The sequence below is a fragment of the Oryza glaberrima genome, chromosome 3 (assembly GCF_000147395.1).
Source record: "Oryza glaberrima chromosome 3, OglaRS2, whole genome shotgun sequence".
Lineage (NCBI taxonomy): Eukaryota > Viridiplantae > Streptophyta > Magnoliopsida > Poales > Poaceae > Oryza > Oryza glaberrima.
Window position 1 is genome coordinate 12,240,443 of NC_068328.1, and position 19,176 is coordinate 12,259,618.

Genomic DNA, 19,176 nt, shown 5'->3' on the forward strand with positions numbered 1-19,176 from the left:
AAGCCAAACGACATATTTGCAAATGAAAAATAATTTGTGAATAAAACTTTTACATACGTGTTCTTAGCAATTTAAAAACAAAGGTTAAAAAATAAACTTCGATGAAAATAACTCAAAAACAACTCCAAATTTAAGATTGAAAAGATAAGTATAAGTATAAGCGAAAAGATAAGGCCGTAAGGTTTTATAAAATTTACTCTTTTTTTATGATCGTGCTTTACCGCTCATACTTTTCTTTCAATGGTATCGAACAAATTCTCTCTCTTACCTAACAGTAACATTCACAAGCTGAACTAGCGTAAAACATCAGTTAACACATAATGCAATACATGTACTTCTGTAAGACTAACAAAATATCTCGCTTAAATAATACTCCCTCCGTTTCACAATGTAAGTCATTCTAGCATTTTTCGCATTCATATTAATGTCAATGAATCTAGATAAATATAGTTTCACAGTGTAAGTCATTCAAGCATTTTCCACATTTATATTGATGTCAATGAATCTAGACATATATATCTATCTAGATTCATTGATATTAATATGAATGCGAGAAATGATAGAATGACTTATATTGTGAAACGAAGGAAGTAGTATATTGCAAAGGACACAGCTAACATAAAAAAGAATGGTTTGTTAATTGTGACTACCTGTTATGAAGGAACATATTGAGCTAGCCACATGTAACTAAAAGTGTATTAAGTTTCGTCTACTCTTACACAGTTTTGAAATCTAAACTTTTAATTGGTTATTTCAGAAAGAAATTTAAATTCATTTCAATGGATCCACACACCAGCTAGCCCAGCAACTCTCTTTGGGCAACAAGGCCACACCGCCAGGTACTACCTGCAACTCTGCAAGTTATGGCTCCTGTGATTTTTTTTTTTATTCTTCCTGACTCTGTGATTGAAAGTACCACTAACATTTATCTTTCAGAATTCAGAACAACAAATTTTTGCTCCTGACATAGCAAGAACTGGGTAAAATAATTTTTGCTTCACTCGTACCGTGCGCTAGACTCCAAGAATTAATATTACCAGTGCTGTGACTCGTACCGTGTGTTGAACTGGAAATATCCCGGGCCTGGGCCACAGTAATTATATCTGAATCTAACGTACGTACTTAGACAGAGACGCCACTTGTTTTTATGGATAGAGTATTGCCGCCATGAAGTATATTTGATTAATAGGTTTCTCTCCCTGCTTGGTGCAATCGGTTCTCTTCAGATAATCTGAAATTTGTTCTGATTGGTTGGTAAGAAAAGTAAATTTTGTAGCTCACCTTGCTGTGCTAATTGGTGTAGCAGCTGGCTGATAGAACCAACTGACAACACTTAAGTAAATAATCACCTGTCACTGGAGTCATTTGTCTCTATGTGAAGCTCTGAAGTCAACAACTCACCGTTATTTTTTCATGTCTCTGCTCTCTGAAGTCTGAACAGCCTATTTCCTGTCAGTTCAAGGTTTGAGCTCTTGGCCTCTCAACAGTCTTGTCACATTTCTTCCATTGTCGATTAGACGATATTGGATTGGTTGCTGCCTCATAATCCGCACTTAAATCTAAGCTAAAACCTTGCTTAAGTTGTGTCTTAATTTGTGCTATAAATTGTGCATTTGCACCATGTCAATTTATTCGCAGGGCTCATTGTACGGAGGTAGAGAAAAAAAAAAGACACGGAATGACATTGAACGAACTGAAAATTGTATTTATTAATTAGACGTAAGCATGTGAATACAAAAGGAGCAATGCGTCAGCCAAGAAAAGGAAAATTGAGTTTAATTGTGATTAGGTTCTTCTTCTGCACATCAGATTGCACATTACTCAATTGCATGAGTATGTATGTGATGACGGCATGGATCACAATAGGACCTAATTAAATTACCATCTTAATTAGGTCACAGTACGGTTTGATTGCACGCTTAATTATTGTCATTATCCTGTGTTCCGGATCGAAAGTAAGCTTCACTTTTTCATGGTATTTAATGGCGCAAAAGTGCAGAGATCCCCCTCCAAAAAGATCATCAGGATGTACTTTTTCATGGTCTTATGTCACCAAAGTACTAATAGTTTGTTAAGATGTGACATAAGCACACACCGTCCTAGCTACTTAAACTGAATGCGTTTGTCTAAGTTAAAACTTTTGTTTTTGCCCATTGGTTTTAACTCTTTGTCGCATTCTGCTTGCATTTAGGGAATGTTAAGTAAGCTGCATGAAGAGCTAAAGTTGAGTGTTTGTATTCAAGGATCACAATGACACCCAAAAATTTTTTTAGAGCTGTCAGGCCATGGTGACGATGATTGGCATATTAGTAGTCACAACTCACAATCAGTACTCCACTCCACGATCGTATCACAATTTTTATGATATCCACAGCCACATCCAAAATACCAGCAAACAAAATGCATCGAGGACTAAGCAAACGAAATGCGTATGGTAGTAAAGTGAATACTTTGCATTTACGACTATTTTTCTTTCAATGGTAAGAGACATAAGACATTTATGATGACTTCGTTAATCTCAAAATTTACCGATCAGTCTTCAAAGGTGCTCGTAAGAATAAGATGTATATCTATATGTTCTAAGGATGAGTGTACATCATATATATATATATATATATATATATATATATATATATATATATATATATATATATACACACACATATTATATATATAGGGAGCGTATCCTATGCACACAGGCCCTCGCGTGTACACACCGTGTACACCAACTAAAAATTATTACAAAAAATTCTAGGAAAATTCATACATGTACTTTCAATAGTATTACATCTACATGCAAAGTCGCATCTTCAAATTCATTCTACATAGAGAATAAAAAAAAGATAAAATTCTGACAAAATTGCGACCTTAAAACTGTCAGATTTTTTGTTTTTTTTGTTACGGCTAAAATATAATGAATTTGACGTTAAGATTTTAACTCTAGGTGTAATACAATTGAAAGTATGTGTATAATTTTTTCTAGATTTTTTGGTGACATTTTTTAGTTGGTGTGCACGTGTGTACACGTGAGGACCTGTGTGCATAGGATATGTTGCCATATATATATATATATATATATATATATATATATATATACATATACATATATATATATATATATATATATATATATATATATATATATATATATATATATATATATATATATATATATATATATATATAAGAGCTCATACGTCTGTTTTATGTTTCGAAAAAAGAAACATCATTGTATCCTGATCATCACCCACCTAAATTTTCAAGATGATACTGAACCACATATTACTACAGCACTTTTGAGCAGCCACTTAGATCGGTTGGGCCAACACCACACTACAGGCTACAAAATTGCTAGCTGGCGTTGTAAATGATTTTTCATCAAACTAATAATTGTTAGAAAACGATAGGCAAATAAACGATAAAAAATAATAGATCAATCATAAAAGACACAATATTTAACATGGAAAACTCTTTCAAAGCAGGAGAGAAAAAACCACGGACACTAACCAGCAAAATATCTTCACTATATCGTCGGGGTGAGGTTACAACGCCGAACGGCGGCTTATAATAAGTATATATATGAAGGTGAAACCCTAAAAGGATAACGATCCGTACGGGCATCCGCTTCGCTCCGGCAAAAACTGGCCTTATATATGTGCAAATGAATCTGGGTCACAACTCAATAATAATACCTCATTTTTCAATAGATGACACCGTTAACTTTTTATCATGCGTTTGATCATTTGTCTTATTAAAAAATTACGTAATTATAGTTAATTTTGTTCTATCACTCGAAGTATTTTAAGCATAATTTATATCTTATATATTTGCATAAAATTTTTAAATAATTTAATAAAACGAATGATAAAACATGTCTTAAAACGTTAACGACGTCATTTATTAAAAAGCGGAGGAGCATGAGAAGTACATATCTTTCTTACAGGAGCAAATCATCCTTTATGTGTGCATGCATCGCAATATTTAGTGGGGCGAGCACAGTTTAGTGCCTGTCGATCGATCGGACAATCCGACCTGTGCCTGACGGTGATATATAATGAAATGCAAAAACCAAATCAGAATTGCGTGCAATGCTAGCTAATACTACGACATAATCATGGAGCTAATATTCTCTGTAGATGACTCGAAGTTGTACTCGTTGAATGTAAAACAAATGCTAACCGTATAATAATCAATTAATTAGCAGCATATTTCCCTGACCGGACTCGATCCGGAGCTTTCTTCATCGCTCACATCACATCACCCAAATAAGAAACCACAGCACAAATAACGATTGCATTTGGAAGCTCATGCATGCATGCATACAACCCCAAATAAAACATTGACTAATTCCTACTTGATAAGCATGGCTTAATTGAATAAAGTTTAACTCAGCTGATGGGTTCAATTAAATACTAGTAATATACAAATAAAGTTCCCTCTGTTCACAAATACATGTTAGGTTTTAACTTTTAACTAGAAGTGGATCAAGTTTTTAAGCGACGTCAAATCAAATACTTTTCAATGTAAGGTTGCAAAATCTAATAGTACAACTTTGATATTAAATAATTAGGCTATTTTATAAAAATATGGTTTCAAAACAGGCAATCATTTTTGAACGAATGGGGTAGCTCTCAAAATGGACACATCGGTATTTGTCAACATGGCTGGCCCTCATTCCTTGAAAAAAAGAAAGAAAGAAACTTGTGACCTCTTCTTCACTGTGCATACATATAAGTGAGCTTCCCAGTACTAACCATGCAATTAGCATGTAATAATCTCCAACTAGCTATGGCTAATTAATTAGCTACTAGCTAATCCCTTCTTCCTTTCTAAGCTAGCTAGCACAACGATGGTGATGCTGCGGCTGCCTAGCGTTAAACTCTGGAGAGCAATGGTGAGGGTGCACTCCTCTTGCTCGTCGTCGCCGTCGCCGTCGCCGGCGCCGGCGCCGTCGGAGCAGCTGGAAGAGGCCGCCGGTGCTCCTCCTCCGGCGGCGGCGGCGGCGAGTACGACAGCTAGACGACACTGGAGCGAGCAGCGGGAGGTGTTCACCATCTGGATGAAGTCGCTGGTGCTCAACGGCAGCGGCTGCACCGTGTACGACTCCGGCGGCCGCATCGTCTACCGCGTCGACAACTACGGCTCCCGCCGCGCCGCCGACGTCTGCCTCATGGACCTCGCCGGCAACGTCGTCGTCCAGATCCTCAGCAAGGCGAGGCTGGGGCACCTGGTCGGGAGGTGGGACGGCTACCGGCCGTGCCGCGTCGCCGGCGCCGGCGCCGGCGGCGAGCAGCGGCCGTGGTTCAAGGCGGCGAGCGAGGCGTGGCGCGGCGGCGGGGGCCCCCGGTGCGAGTTCAGGAGCGACGACGGCGGGCGGGCCGTGCGGCGGTACAGGATGGAGGGGAGGCTGCGGGAGGCGGCGCGCGCGGCGAGGATCGTGGACGGCGCGACGGGCGCGGCGGTGGCGGAGGTGAGGAGGAAGACGACGGCGGGCGGCGTGGCGCTCGGCGACGACGTGCTGACGCTGCTGGTGGAGCCCAACGTGGACCGCTCCCTCATCCTGTCCCTTCTGCTCCTGCATCATGATTGGTAGCTAACTTATGAGAATTTACCAACCAACTTCAAAATTCAGTTTATTTTCTAGATTCTATAGCTACATGTTCATAGAATCTGGAGCTGGAATTTACGAGAGAAGCTCGCTACAGCAGAAGTTCTCAAACACTACCTATACATATTGCATATGCTAGAAGGATTATTTTTTTTCATGTTTTACTAATTTGCTCATAATGTATATGATTAGTGGTAGTTTTTGAGCGGGGATTTTGCTTCTTGATGATGCATCAGGGATAGTTTTGGTGTGTAATTTGCCATCCTTGATCGTGCTTTTCTCCCCCTTTTGGCATTTTGTTTAGGATTGGAGATTTCGATCGTTCAGGTGTTCTTGCTCAAGATCTAACGAGCTTGAGATTTGGATGCTGCTGTAAAAACTTGCACATATGGTAATTGGATTGGAGATATTAAGACACATACTTTCAATTGTATTACACCTAGGGTTAAAATCTTAATGTCAAATTCATTATATTTTAGCCGCAACAAAAAAACAAAAAATCTGACAGTTTTAAGGTTGCAATTTTGTCAGAATTTTATCTTTTTTGTTATTCTCTATGTAGAATAAATTTGAAGATGCGACTTTGCACGTAGATGTAATACTATTGAAAGTACATGTATGAATTTTTCTAGAATTTTTTGTGATAATTTTTAGTTGGTGTACACGGTATGTACACGCGAGGGCTTGTGTGCATAGGATACGCTCCCATATATATATTCATTAACATCAATATAAATGTAGGAAATGCTAGAATAACTTACATTATGAAACAGAGGAAGTACATGAATATGAGAAATGCTAAAATGACTTACATTGTGAAACGGAGGAAGTACATAATATCCGCAAAAATTGCACGAATGGCTCACCGGTTGGAAAGCAAGTCGAAGAACACGCGGTACAGCCACACACATTTTGAAAACACAGCCCGGATAACAGTACCCATCCATTTCCCATGGTAAAACATAAGACAGCTCAAATGACTCGGGGCCTATTCGATTTAGAGGATTTTCACGAGAATTTGGAGAAACTAAACTGTTCCTCGCGAAAATCCTATAAAATTCCTGCGTTCCGAAGCACTCATGCAATTTTCCTATTCATACATGAGGACAAGCAGGCGGCCAGGCTCCATTCAACAGGAGGTGAACCTATAATGAATTGATGATAACCCGCATCTCCATATAATATTATGATCAGTAAAGGGGCAGTACCAAAACCTGGTAGACAGTCGACAAATGGAGTAACAACGGACAAGTTTAAAATGAATTTTGCAGTGACCGCAATAACAAGTTAATTGGCCTGGTTGCTCATACTGTACAATTGCACAGGCACAACTTGCACCTAAAAAATTGAATCGTTGTCACAAAATGAGAAAAATGACGGTGAACCAAACCGGTCCGGTAAGAGATGTCATCCTCGGAACTGGCTGCCTGACCAGACTATGGGGACTAGAAATGTAATCTATTTTTGCGGATGGTGATATGTTGCCGTCACTACCCCCAGGTCCACCACAGCAGGCAATTTGTAAGCCACATCCCGAATCCCTATCATCCTCTTTCGCCAAAATCGACAGCCCACACCATGGCGACGATTGAATGTCTTATCCCATCCGCCTCGATATGAACTGTTGTTAATTCTTCTGATGTCTAGCAGATAGTACAGTTCTTTTTTTACTGTAGTGAATCTGCAAAACTTTTGCCTCCAATCACCATTGTTTGTCCTAATGCTTCTGATATATATGTACATTGGAATGAACTTCAGCTACATGAAGTAGCTTAGAGTAGTCCTTTTCCTTGATCCACCTTCTCCATAAAGATCATTCCATTGAATAAGTTCATTCATGTTAGTTGAATCCGAAGACACACTTGCACAGACCTATAACAAACATACAAAGTTAGCAACATAATGTATTCCAATGATCATGGATAACAACTGCTGGTTATAAATTGCATAATTTACAACTAGTTTTCATACTCCTTTTTTCTTTCGGAGTTAAGAATGATTGCTGATTATTCTGAATTCTTACAACCCAGTACTAGAGATGGCAACAGGGTATTCCCCACCGGGGAATACATCCCATTCCTACCCCCCGCAGAGAAGTTTCCCCATCCCCGCCTCTGTGCGGGGAATTAATCCCCGTGGCCCCCCGTCCCCACTTAAAAAAATCACTCACACCTCTAATCATATACGTAATTAATAAATAACCTCCACACTTTATATTAATATATGCTATATATCTACTAATCTATGGAGTACATGACAAGGACACTATTGTTATTCATCCACTAAACATGGCACAATTGGACCTTTAGACATGCATAAGTTGAATTACATCTGGCCCCCTATGCCCGTTAATAGGGTCTCCGCAAGAAACAGGGACAGGGGATGGAGGATCATCGCTGCCCCTGCCATACCTGAAAGATACTTGTTTCCCCGTTTGGTTGCCCGTGAAGGGTTTCAACTTAGAACAGCAGCCAGGATGCTTTGCACATGTTATTCATGGTGTCATAAAACCTCTGCTCTAGAAAGTCAAGAAATACAGATTGCCGTGGTTCGTCTATCTCTTACTTTTTGCAAACCATTAAATAATTAAAAAAAACTGAGGTTTACTCTTTTTTCTTGAAATTCTTGATTCAGGCATTTAACAAGAAAAATCATGGTAGTATGTACATCACAGCATGAGTACTTGAAAGCAAGTTCTTATTTATTATGGATCATACCTGCTCATGAGCATGTTTGAAATCACTTAGTCGTAAGGCACGGACATCGTTACTTGAAAATGATTGGGGCAGTGGCCTATTTTCTGCCTCTGCTAAAGCTTTCTCCTGCATGTGGACAGCACATGTGAAGTTAAATTGCGGTCCATATTAAATATTTAAATTATGTGATCATCCCTCACAGTATATTAAATCCACTGATTTCATCACTAATCCAATAAATATTTATTGAAACCCCAAGGTATACATATACTAGGAAAAACAAATATAAAAGTGGAGGTTATAAACTAACCTTCTTCTCCTTTTCAAGGATATCTTTAATAGGGAGATGAGCAGCAGTAATACATAGATTCTGAAAAATGATTACGGCCAGGAGTCAACTCAACAAGCAACATTCAATTTGAGGAATCAATATCACAGCAGTGGAACTACTTCCATGAATGCAACAGTAGTACCTTGAGATCACTGCCAGAATACCCTTCAGTCAAGCTAGCTACAGCTTCAAGATCGACATCATCTGCCAAATCTTCTTTAGCTAGTATCACGCTAAGAATTTTTCTTCTATTTGATGCATCCGGCAAATTCACCATCAACCTAAGCAATACATATACCAAAACAGATGCATAGTCAAGTCAATTATCTAAAAATCATAAAATTAGCACCACAGTTCAAATCTTAAAATGAATGAAAAATATGATACTCACCGCCTAGGAAGCCTCCTAACAACAGCCTCATCAAGGTCAAATGGCCTATTAGTTGCAGCAAGTACTAATACACGCTCTTTATCTTTTGTTCTTAGACCATCCCAGTTCACCATAAACTCATTTTTCATTTTACGCATTGCTTCATGTTCTCCAGGGTTTTCACGCCTACCCAACATGCCATCGACCTATACAACACAAGATGAAGAAGATAAACTAGAAAGCAAACATCACAGGGAATTCAGAAAGGCGTTGTGATTGATCAATTACAATTTATTACTTACCTCATCCACGAAAATAACACTTGGAGCAATTTTGCTTGCCAGTGAAAATACAGCTTTCACAAACTTCTCTCCTTCACCAAACCACTGTGGTAATGGTACACAATGTTTCAGATGCCCAAAATGCAAAAACAAAACCATGGACTAATAGCAATCATTTAGTAAAATACCTTTGAAGAGATGCTCGACATTGATATATTTATGAAATTCGCACCAGCCTCTGTAGCCACAGCTTTGGCAAGCATTGTCTTTCCTGTACCAGGCGGGCCAAAAAGTAATATTCCTTTACATGGCTGGCACAACATAAGCAATAACAAAAGTCAGTTCACTATCAAATAAAATGGAAATAAAAAATTCCACTATCCAAAAGTAGTACCCCTATCCATTCATAACCAACTTGCAACAATAAATCATAAATCTTATCCTTGTTCCAATCCAATTTGGCATGAATTGCCATTAGGTTTATAAAATAGATAGGTCCCAATAAAGAAAAGGTAGGAAATTGTCATGACCAACTCCAAATTGATCAAAAGCTATGTGACTATATCAAGATTTCAGCATCTGCTACTGACTAACTGAAGTTTGAGTCTTTTATCTGAGTCCAACAGGGGACAAGTTCATACTGGAGCAAAATATAAATGAATACACAATACCTCCTAAAGAATATTATGGTGAAAACTATGCAATATGGAGGATACTATCTACCTTCATAAGTTGACCTCTGGAAAACAATTCAGGCCTTTGCAAAGGTAGCATCACTAACTCCTTAAGAGTTTCCTTGACACTTTCCAATGCCCCAATGTCCTCAAAGGTGACACCTATTTCGTCCGGGGGTATAACATCAGCAAGAAGTCGCTTTTCAAATTCGTTCTCAGTAGCAATATCCTGAAATTGTTATAGCAAGATTCATAAGCTCCCATGCATTTTAAAAGATATAATGCTGCAACACTACACGTTCAGGCGTGCATTGACCAGAGAAGGTGAAGAAGACTGGTCTCAGGCTCTCAGTGCTACAGTTGCAATAGCCATTTCGGAGCTATAACACTATTCCCAAGGTGTAGAATAAACTAGTGTCAAAATAGATACACTAATACAAAGTATATCACCTTGAGCGACTTCCTTATGTTGCTGCTCTTAGGGTTAGATTCCACACTTTCCAACATGTCAACACCATGCTTAAGACTGCAGTGGACAATATACACATTGATGCACTGGATAAAAAGAACTTTGTTGGCATTGTGGAGAAGAAATAAAGATTAGAGTGAACCTTTCACTAGATAGAGTGAAACGAACATCACTCGAAGGGTCTGGAATTGTAGAGTGCTTAAGTTGATGACTCAAAGCAAAACCAACTATTTTATCAATACCTGAAAAATAACAGTGCACCCATCATGTTTATTGAAATTTGCAATATAGAAGAAAGATGAATAGGAATGCTACTCACATTCGTTTGTTAGGAGACGATCCTTAACACATACTGTTTCAAGATCACTGCTTTCCAAGCCCATCTTTAATAGAAACTGAAAAGGAAATTGCAAAATTCATTCATACATAAGATGCAATTCTGATTGAAGAATAAGAAACTAAGCCCGAGGGAATGACAAGCCAATGAAGAAACCGTGGTCAACCAGGTAGCATGCTATAGAAATAAATCATGACGATACACTTCAAAATACCAATTTCCTCAACTCAGGATAGTGTAATCTAATTAAAAGTTCAATTTTTTCCTCAAACACAAAGTTCACATTTTTCTCTAATTATTCATGGAGTATCCATGTGTTTATGCTTGGCATAAATGTAGAGGTGAAATAAGATAGCAAAGCATTTAGTTAACAACAATGTTTGATTTTTTCTTCAAAGCCAAAGCCATTTTTTAAATTTGAAATTTATTTAAGAATAATTTCACAAAGATTTTTTACTTGTCTTCTTAGCAATCATGAAAAGAGAGCCAGGAAATGAAAATGGTGAAGCAAACCCATAAAATTAATCCTAAAAATCAAATTTTAAAATTCGAAATCAGCTGTTGCTTTTGTGCCTTTAAGCTGCAGTCCCCCCATAACATACAAGCTTCTGAATATGCAACATAAATAATAGCCAACTGCTAAGGCATGCACTGTATGTTTACATTTATCCCTAGAGCACAAAGACATTAAATTAAAAAAAATGCAGCAAACAGGACAGTGTGACATCCCGGCCCAATAAGGATTAGGCTTGTGTGGCCCATGTGAGCTGTGTGCGCATGGTTAGTACCACCTTGCTAGTTTAGCACGAGTGGAACCGACTTATAAGGCCTCTTCCCTCCAACCACATCACTCCCGGGTTAACCCTTTTACACGAAGTGAGGACGAAAGTGTAAGTGGGGTGGTGTGTGTAAGTGGGCCCGCTCGTCGGTTGGGCTGGGCAACGCGGTTCTGGAGGGAGGGCTATTACAAATGGTATCAGAGCCGACCCTCGCGGTTGCGCGTACGGGTCGCATCGACACTGGACGTATGGACGTGCGCTAAGAGGGGGTGTGTTCCTGGACATTTGCCTGTGTGGCTGGGTAAGTTGGACCGACGGGGACGTCGGGTCCTTTGAGGGGGGTGTATGTGACATCCCGGCCCAATAAGGATTAGGCCTGTGTGGCCCATGTGAGCTGTGTGCGCATGGTTAGTACCACCTTGCTAGTTTAGCACGAGTGGAACCGACTTATAAGGCCTCTTCCCTCCAACCACATCACTCCCGGGTTAACCCTTTTACACGAAGCGAGGACGAAAGTGTAAGTGGGGTGGTGTGTGTAAGTGGGCCCGCGGTTCTGGAGGGAGGGCTGTTACAGACAGCTATGCCAACCACAGGGTTACAAATGCAAATAATTGTATCGAAAATGAGAATTAGAACTTACAGAGCGAATTTTTGAAATGTTAGCATTTCCTTTAAGAATTTCAACATCTCGATCTAGCATCTGGTTCCACTTTGAGCGCTCGATTTCATCCTGTAACATTTTTTCCAGATTTAAAAAATAGAAAAAAAAAGTCAGAGAAACTGCTGCAAGTTAACTGTCCTTTTTTACTAGTATGAATAGAACATACTTTTGGTGGCTGGATCGTCACTTTATTTGGGAAAAGCTTAGTTAGATGCTTCGTCGCCTTTGAAGTTTCTTTATTCTTATCAGTTCCACGATCAAAGTCCTGCATTCCCTTGTGTTAATTCATGGTAGCAAAATAAATCACGTCACATGTTCCAAATCAAAATATATGCATGCTAAGAAGATATCACAATTGTAATGGTCAAAACTTTATCAAATCGGATTTTTTTTTTTTGGGGGGGGGGGGGGGAGAGAAATATTGAACTAGAAATATATCAGCATGATGGATGACACCGGGTCAAATAGCTATTGTGAAAATACAACACTTTCTCATGAATAACCATGGGATCCATAACGAATAACCACTGGCTGGTAGCAATATACAGGTGCCTGCTGATTGGTCATGCACAACCTGATTTGGCTGAATGCATGCTCAGATTCAAACATTACAGGACAAAACCTAGACTAGTATAGCACCTTTAATAGATGTACGCATGCATGCATTCAGGAGAAGGCAACTGAAAGACTATAGTAACTAGATGTTTTCATGCACCGGAGCACATGCAAGTTCAGGTGCTAACTGTTATGATTCGGGCATTATACACATAAAATCATGTAATATTCTGCAAAAGAAAAAATAATGAGTGTCACGAACTTCTAGAAATGTACATTCCTACATGGGTGTCCAAAGTGCTTAAAAAAATCGCTCGGCCAAGAAGCCAAGAGCCTATCACCAAGAGACATATTCCATCACTGCAGGAATAGAGACATGACTAATATGATTACTTGAGTTCAACAGCTATGTACAATGAAACCACAGAGAAACAAAATTTATCATGGTTCACATAATAGTAGGAAGCAGATACCCCTAAGATCATGCATGAAGTTCATTAAGGTACCTAAACTACTGATAAATAGTGTTCAGTCAACGAAGTGATCATTTGTCATGAATCTCCTGCAATACTTTGCAGTAATTGGAACAAATCAACAATCAGAAAGACCCACAAGTTTGCCTAAAACATAAGCTTATTACAAAAATGTATCAAAAGGTCTATTCTCTGACAACTGAAAGCAGATTTGTTGCACGTAACAATATGAAGAGGACATGAACAACAAACAAATACCCAAGGAAGATGCATGTTGAACCCGAGGCATTAATTAAAATGATAAAAAACCGAGTTATTATTTCTAATATTTTAATAATTATCACGTACGATATAACTACAACAAGGACGCAACAGCAGTATAATTAAAACTACCTGAAATGCAAAGTCAAGTATTGCTTGGCTGTATGGGAACTTTGAAAGAAGTAGGGAACTGGCATTTGCCTGCATGTAGAAGTATGCCCATTAGCCATAAATGATAAATCAACCACATAATACACTTAGGAGCATTTGTAGACTATACCATAAAATTACAAACAGTACCTTCTCTTTGTGATCATCAGGATGTACATGAGAACCAATAATAAAAGCACCTGCTGGGAAATATTGAAGCTTGCTCTTGAGAGCACGATAGGAATCATTATTCCCACAAATTCTTTCTGTGTCCTTCAAAAATAAGACTAGAGGACCATGCTCGATTTCTTCAGAGATAAACTATGGAGCAAACAAAGTTAGTAAAAGGAAGCAAAATATCATTTACATAAATCATGACTAAAATATACAGATGCACGAACCTGAATAATGACATCAAATGGGTGTTTCGATCTAATTTCCCATCCTGGAGCATCGAGGCATAAAGAATCAACTGAAAGAATAGTAGGTAAGAAAGTCATATCAAGCATGAATCAATTGAAGGGTAGCAGTAAACATAATAGTTAAAAAGAAGGAGAATAATGTAATTTACTGGCAGTTCTTCAAAACTTATCAACAGAGCGAGGAATCACCTGAACAAAATAAACCATGATCAACTTCACAATTGCCTCCTAGATCAATACCTCCCGGAATTTGTTCATCAAATCTTACTCCAACCTTTGATGATCTATTCTCTTCGAAAGGAAGACATATTTCACCTTGTGAACCAAAATCTGGAGGACTACAGAGTAAACAATTAAACATCAGCCAGCAGCAATATGTAAGAGCACATTATAACCACCATAAGAAGTTATTTCCTTAGAGCAGACTAACTGCCACACATCTTTGCAAAACTAATGAAGCTTTTTTTAGACAATAGGCCACATCTCAGGAAGCTTCACAAGGATAAATCATGCAAAAGTGAGAACCCATTTATTTTGTGTTGTTTTACAAAGAAACAGGCAGCTAAGACAAGCTTATGACTACAAATATTATGAAGTACATAGAGAATAAATAAATATTAAAAAAAATTATCATACCTTTCTCCATCAAGGATAATACCTGTTGACTGTAACGAACCAATGTACCGCACTCTATCACCTGAAAAAAAAAAGAACATCTGAAGATCAACAAATGACCCACACTCGCTTGACCAGTTTGACAAGAATAATAAGTTCATTATACTCGCATTACTACTAACGCTCAGCCATAAACTTGCAATACAACAATGTCGATGGCCTATCTTTGGAAAGAACATAACTAGGGTTGTGAGTTGAAACTCAGTACAAGGCAACAATGTATTATGTATGTCCTTACCCTTTTTGTATGAATCTGATTCCTTGGTAGTCTTCCCCTGAAATAAGAAAAATAATGCTCAGAGTCTTTATTACTTAAATTCATACCATACCAAAACAAGTGTTTACAATTTTTTTGCCCAAAAAGGCCAGCAAGTAATAACACCAATATTGGTTGAATGACACAGGTACAACAAAAAGAAATAACAACAATAATTCCAATAAGAATACAGATAAAAAGTTCATAAAAAAAATTCTTGGCTAACATAAATGAAAAAAAAGGTATAATTGCTAAGAAGCTTACACCAAATAGCATGGAAGAGTCTATGGTGAGCAACCTAGCACCAAAGTGTTTTGCAAGTGCCTTAACCAGATATTGTTGGTAGATATCGGTTCCTGTAAAAACATATGTTACCACACTTTGCACATAGTAAAATTAAATTAATCATTGGAAAAAAATAGTAGCATTATACAATACAATAACACCAAGCCTACAGAATGCATACAGTATGTACCTGCCGGACCAGACAGCAGTACTCGCTGACTAAGAGAAGAAATATCTTTTGTGAACTTGATATAGTCCTTGCAGTGCAAATTTACATATGCTGATGAATGGAGAGCAGATTTGGTATTCTCACTACATAAACAAAAGAGTTATTAGAATATAGTTCATGACAACTATGCGTTCACCGTTTAGAAAAGAAATGGCTTGAGGAACTAGAAGGAAAGTATTTTTTTTTTAAAAAAAAGAAGGAACATAAAATAGTTGATATAGCCCAACGTCCCCAAGGCCTAGGTGTGTCTACTACTCTACTGTAGCCCATAGTGCTGCAAGGGCAGCGAGGAGTCAACTCAATAGTATAGATTTATTCATACTGGGAGACCATTTGGAATAAAGAAGTGATTCTATGGAAGCATAGATAACATAAATCTAATGATTTTATTCAGTCACTAAATCCATATATTGCTGGACTAATTGTATGTCAGAATTTACAAAAAGAAATTACAAAAGAAACATTTGAGAATAAATTGGAAGGAACAAGGAAAAAGAACTAATATCAAGCATTTACATCTGCTGCAAATTACAGATAGAAGAATAAGACTTCCTAGAAGAAATAACAGCACCATATGTCTGCAAACTAATATCATTTAGATGAGTGTGGAATACAATGATGAAGCTTATCAAGAGTTCCAAACTAAGATGCACAGAGACCACAGAACTTACCAACCATGGCATTACTAGGCCAAAGAACAAATACTCAATCTCATAAGTATTAACAAAATTTATATTACAACAGTTTACAGAGATATCCTAAGAACAAAAATAGCAGAATTATAAGCCATGAGACAGGCAGCTAAGTACAGTTTACCTTAGATAATATGGACAGCTATCAAATGTCTCGGAGATTTCACTAGGATCAATAGTTGCATTTTTCAAATCCTCCTTCAATAATTGACACCAAGCAAATGGTGTGTTTTCTTCAGAGTTAAACTGGTCCTCCATTGTTTTACATAGACTACTGACCAGATCTGGATCCGATGATGATCCTGCAATAATGCTTACATTAGCATCTTTTTCTATCAGGTAAAGTGCAATTTCAAATGAAATACATTACCAACAGGCATCAAAGGAGGTCGACTCTTTCCAAAGTAAAAGGATGTTACTTTGGCCTCCTTAGATGAAAAAATATCCTTAAAATCTTTGATAAGCGAATGCTGCCCCGGCTGAACACTACACCAAGTAGAGGAAAATGGCGATGTGCTTGATTTCTCCTCTGGAAGTTGCTCAAATATCTAACATCGCATTAAGGACTTTCAAAGGCAAAATATTTAATTGTCTAATCATTGCTTATCACTTAATTGAAAATCTTATTATGCACAAGTGTCCAGTAAAAATCAAATCCTGTTGGTGCTAGCCTCAAACAGAGCCAGTAAGGAACCCACTGGATAAGGCGTAGGCAATAAAAAGGATACATAAGCATGCCTCACAGGTGTATTGAAAACAACTTCATCCCCTCCACATAACGTAACTTTATTAGTCTTGTCAAAAGACTTTCCATTTACACGAACAACTTTGGACTCGTAGATTTCAAGAAGAGCACCTCGCTGATACATGAAATAAAGATAAGATGAAATAAAGATAAGACAGGGTGCATAAGACGTGAAATGTGTATAACACAGGAACTTCTAAAACACCACATTACCTTAGCATGCTTCAATCTACAAACAAGTGAGTTGGTATATGACCCTTCCAGTCTCAAGTTATGGTGAGCTCCATAACCAACAGTAAAATGCGAGGCATTAATAGGAATGGAAGGATTCTGCACATTAAGAAACAAATGCAGTAAATCAAATGAAGAGCAGAGAGTGTGTTATGAATTTGCTAGAAGTATTACGTAGCTACTAACTAATGTTGGCAAAATATATGCAATAGCAAAAATAACAATAGCGCTGTTTCATAATTATACATGCTTGCGATAGAATTGTTATGTAGTAGTAATACAATTCCTGTACATTGCAATACCTATTGATGGCCCAACTGAAATAGCAGTGAAGGTTTAGTTAGAGGAAAAGGATTTATGACTGCAAGATACATAACACATTTAACACTTGGTGGATTCATAACATATTTAACAGTTAGTAACTTAGTGGATACAGGCATATTTAACAATATGTGTCTTTAATTTAGGCATTCCTGGAGAACACTACCAGGTTCTTAATGGCATAATATACGAATTTTAGTTGTTTGTGAACATTATGTTATAGAATAAATTGTATTTATATATGAAATTAAACTGTTCGCTGATAAGCTCCAAAAACACAGTACAATTTCTTATTAAAGATTGGAGGAGCAGGACTATTCTGAACTAAGAAGTTTTACGAAAATGTAGTATGCAGTAAGCTGATGAGTAGAAATTGTTGTTGACAAGTAACAAAAGTGTTCATGAGTCTAATTTATCATCTAAGCATAAAAAAATAAAAAATATATTAACAATGAGCAAATCGAGTTCATGGTTTTATTGACCCAAACAACATAAAGAAAACCACGCAACCAGACCTTAGCATGTTGAGATATTAATCTGCACCAGGGCTCCTGGCGCCTGTTGGCCACCGGGGGCAGCCGCTTTTTGGCCACGCCATCCGCCAAATCCTTCACTTCCTTCAACTTTGCTTGTAAATCCTTAGCAAGAGCGCTGCGTTTATGGCCTGCAGCGACGGCGAGAGGATTCATCAGACCCCCGCCCAATCCAAAACCCCCGTAGTCTTACCCACCAGATAGGAACAAACCGTACCGGCCGAATTCGATACCGCCTCGCCGGGCCTCAGGATGGCCTCCAGCCTATCCACGGCGCCGGTCAGAGCCTGCAGCCCAGCCGTGTCAAGCGGCGGCACCGCCGCGCCCCCGCCGCCGACGCCCACAGGCGTCGCATCCGCCGCCGACGCCACCCCCGACGCCGACGCCGCCTCCTCATCCTCCTTCCCGCTATCCACCTCCGCCGCCACGGCCTACAACACAACACAATCCAACAGCCACCACAGATCAGAACCCCCCGAAACAGACGCCCGCCGCCGCCGCCGCGCACGTAAGGGTGGAGATCCCGCCCGCACCTTGCCGCGCTTCGCCGGCCTTCGCCCCGCCGCCGACGCGGACGCCGCCGCGGGAGCCGCCCCCGCCCCCACCCCCGCCCCCTCCCCCGCAGCCGCAGACGGCGCCGCCGCCGCCTTCTCCTCCTCCTGGTCCTCCTCCGCCGCCGGGCGCTTCGCCGCGGCGCTCCTCCTCGTATCCACCATCTCCGGCCCCCCCCCCCCCCTCGATCCGCGAGGGGAAGAGAGAGAGGAAGACGAGATAAGGGCGGCGGAAGAGAGAAGAGAGAGAGACGCGACGAAGCAAGGGAACTCGCGACGCGAGAGAAGGGAACAAAATCGAAGAGAAAGAAGGTAAGAGAGAGGTGGTGGGATTGATTAGTGGGGGAAGCGAAGAGGAGGAGGAGAGAAAGGGGGCAAATATAATAGGCGGCCACCAATGATACGGGGGAGCGGCGCGCGCGATCGGTTAGGCTGCGCTGTCACGATGAGGGAGGGAGGGGGTCGAGGGCCGAGGCGATTTGGGGAAGTTTTTTTTTTTAATTTCCTTTCTTTCTTTTCAGGGGGATTTGCTGCTTCTGCTGCCCTCTTGCGGATGAGGATTATTCGGGTGTTTGAGTGGCGTGGGGTTGG

The 19,176-nt window shown here is 39.3% G+C and overlaps 2 protein-coding genes across 2 annotated transcripts; one reads left to right on the forward strand and one right to left on the reverse strand.

The window, feature by feature from the left end:
* The first annotated feature begins 4,684 nt into the window (after positions 1-4,684).
* On the forward strand, positions 4,685-5,801 carry LOC127766123 (protein LURP-one-related 11-like). Its single transcript, XM_052291187.1, has one exon. The coding sequence runs from the start codon at positions 4,850-4,852 to the stop codon at positions 5,591-5,593; it is 744 nt and encodes a 247-aa protein (XP_052147147.1). The 5' UTR covers positions 4,685-4,849; the 3' UTR covers positions 5,594-5,801.
* Positions 5,802-6,841: 1,040 nt separating this feature from the next.
* Positions 6,842-18,943, reverse strand: LOC127766122 (uncharacterized). The gene is made up of 28 exons (XM_052291186.1): positions 18,568-18,943; positions 18,252-18,465; positions 18,017-18,165; positions 17,163-17,279; positions 16,933-17,064; positions 16,575-16,752; positions 16,329-16,506; positions 15,474-15,595; positions 15,263-15,354; positions 14,981-15,017; positions 14,704-14,764; positions 14,257-14,405; positions 14,047-14,117; positions 13,796-13,966; positions 13,628-13,696; positions 12,373-12,471; positions 12,186-12,275; positions 10,749-10,824; positions 10,572-10,671; positions 10,411-10,486; positions 10,010-10,189; positions 9,475-9,597; positions 9,308-9,391; positions 9,027-9,211; positions 8,778-8,916; positions 8,615-8,674; positions 8,326-8,430; positions 6,842-7,480 (listed from the first exon to the last, which is right to left on the reverse strand). Exons 1-28 carry the CDS (start codon positions 18,748-18,750, stop codon positions 7,367-7,369), a joined length of 3,354 nt encoding a protein of 1,117 aa, XP_052147146.1. The 5' UTR covers positions 18,751-18,943; the 3' UTR covers positions 6,842-7,366.
* Between the last annotated feature and the right edge of the window lie 233 nt (positions 18,944-19,176).

Coding starts and splice junctions, on each gene's coding strand:
- LOC127766123 (XM_052291187.1), top strand. CDS start 4,850: ATGGTGATGCTGCGGCTGCCTAGCGTTAAACTCTGGAGAGCAATGGTG.
- LOC127766122 (XM_052291186.1), bottom strand. CDS start 18,750: ATGGTGGATACGAGGAGGAGCGCCGCGGCGAAGCGCCCGGCGGCGGAG. Junction 17,280..18,016: donor TAATATCTCAACATGCTAAG/GTCTGGTTGCGT, acceptor CTTAATGTGCAG/AATCCTTCCATTCCTATTAA. Junction 8,675..8,777: donor ATTCTGGCAGTGATCTCAAG/GTACTACTGTTG, acceptor ATCATTTTTCAG/AATCTATGTATTACTGCTGC.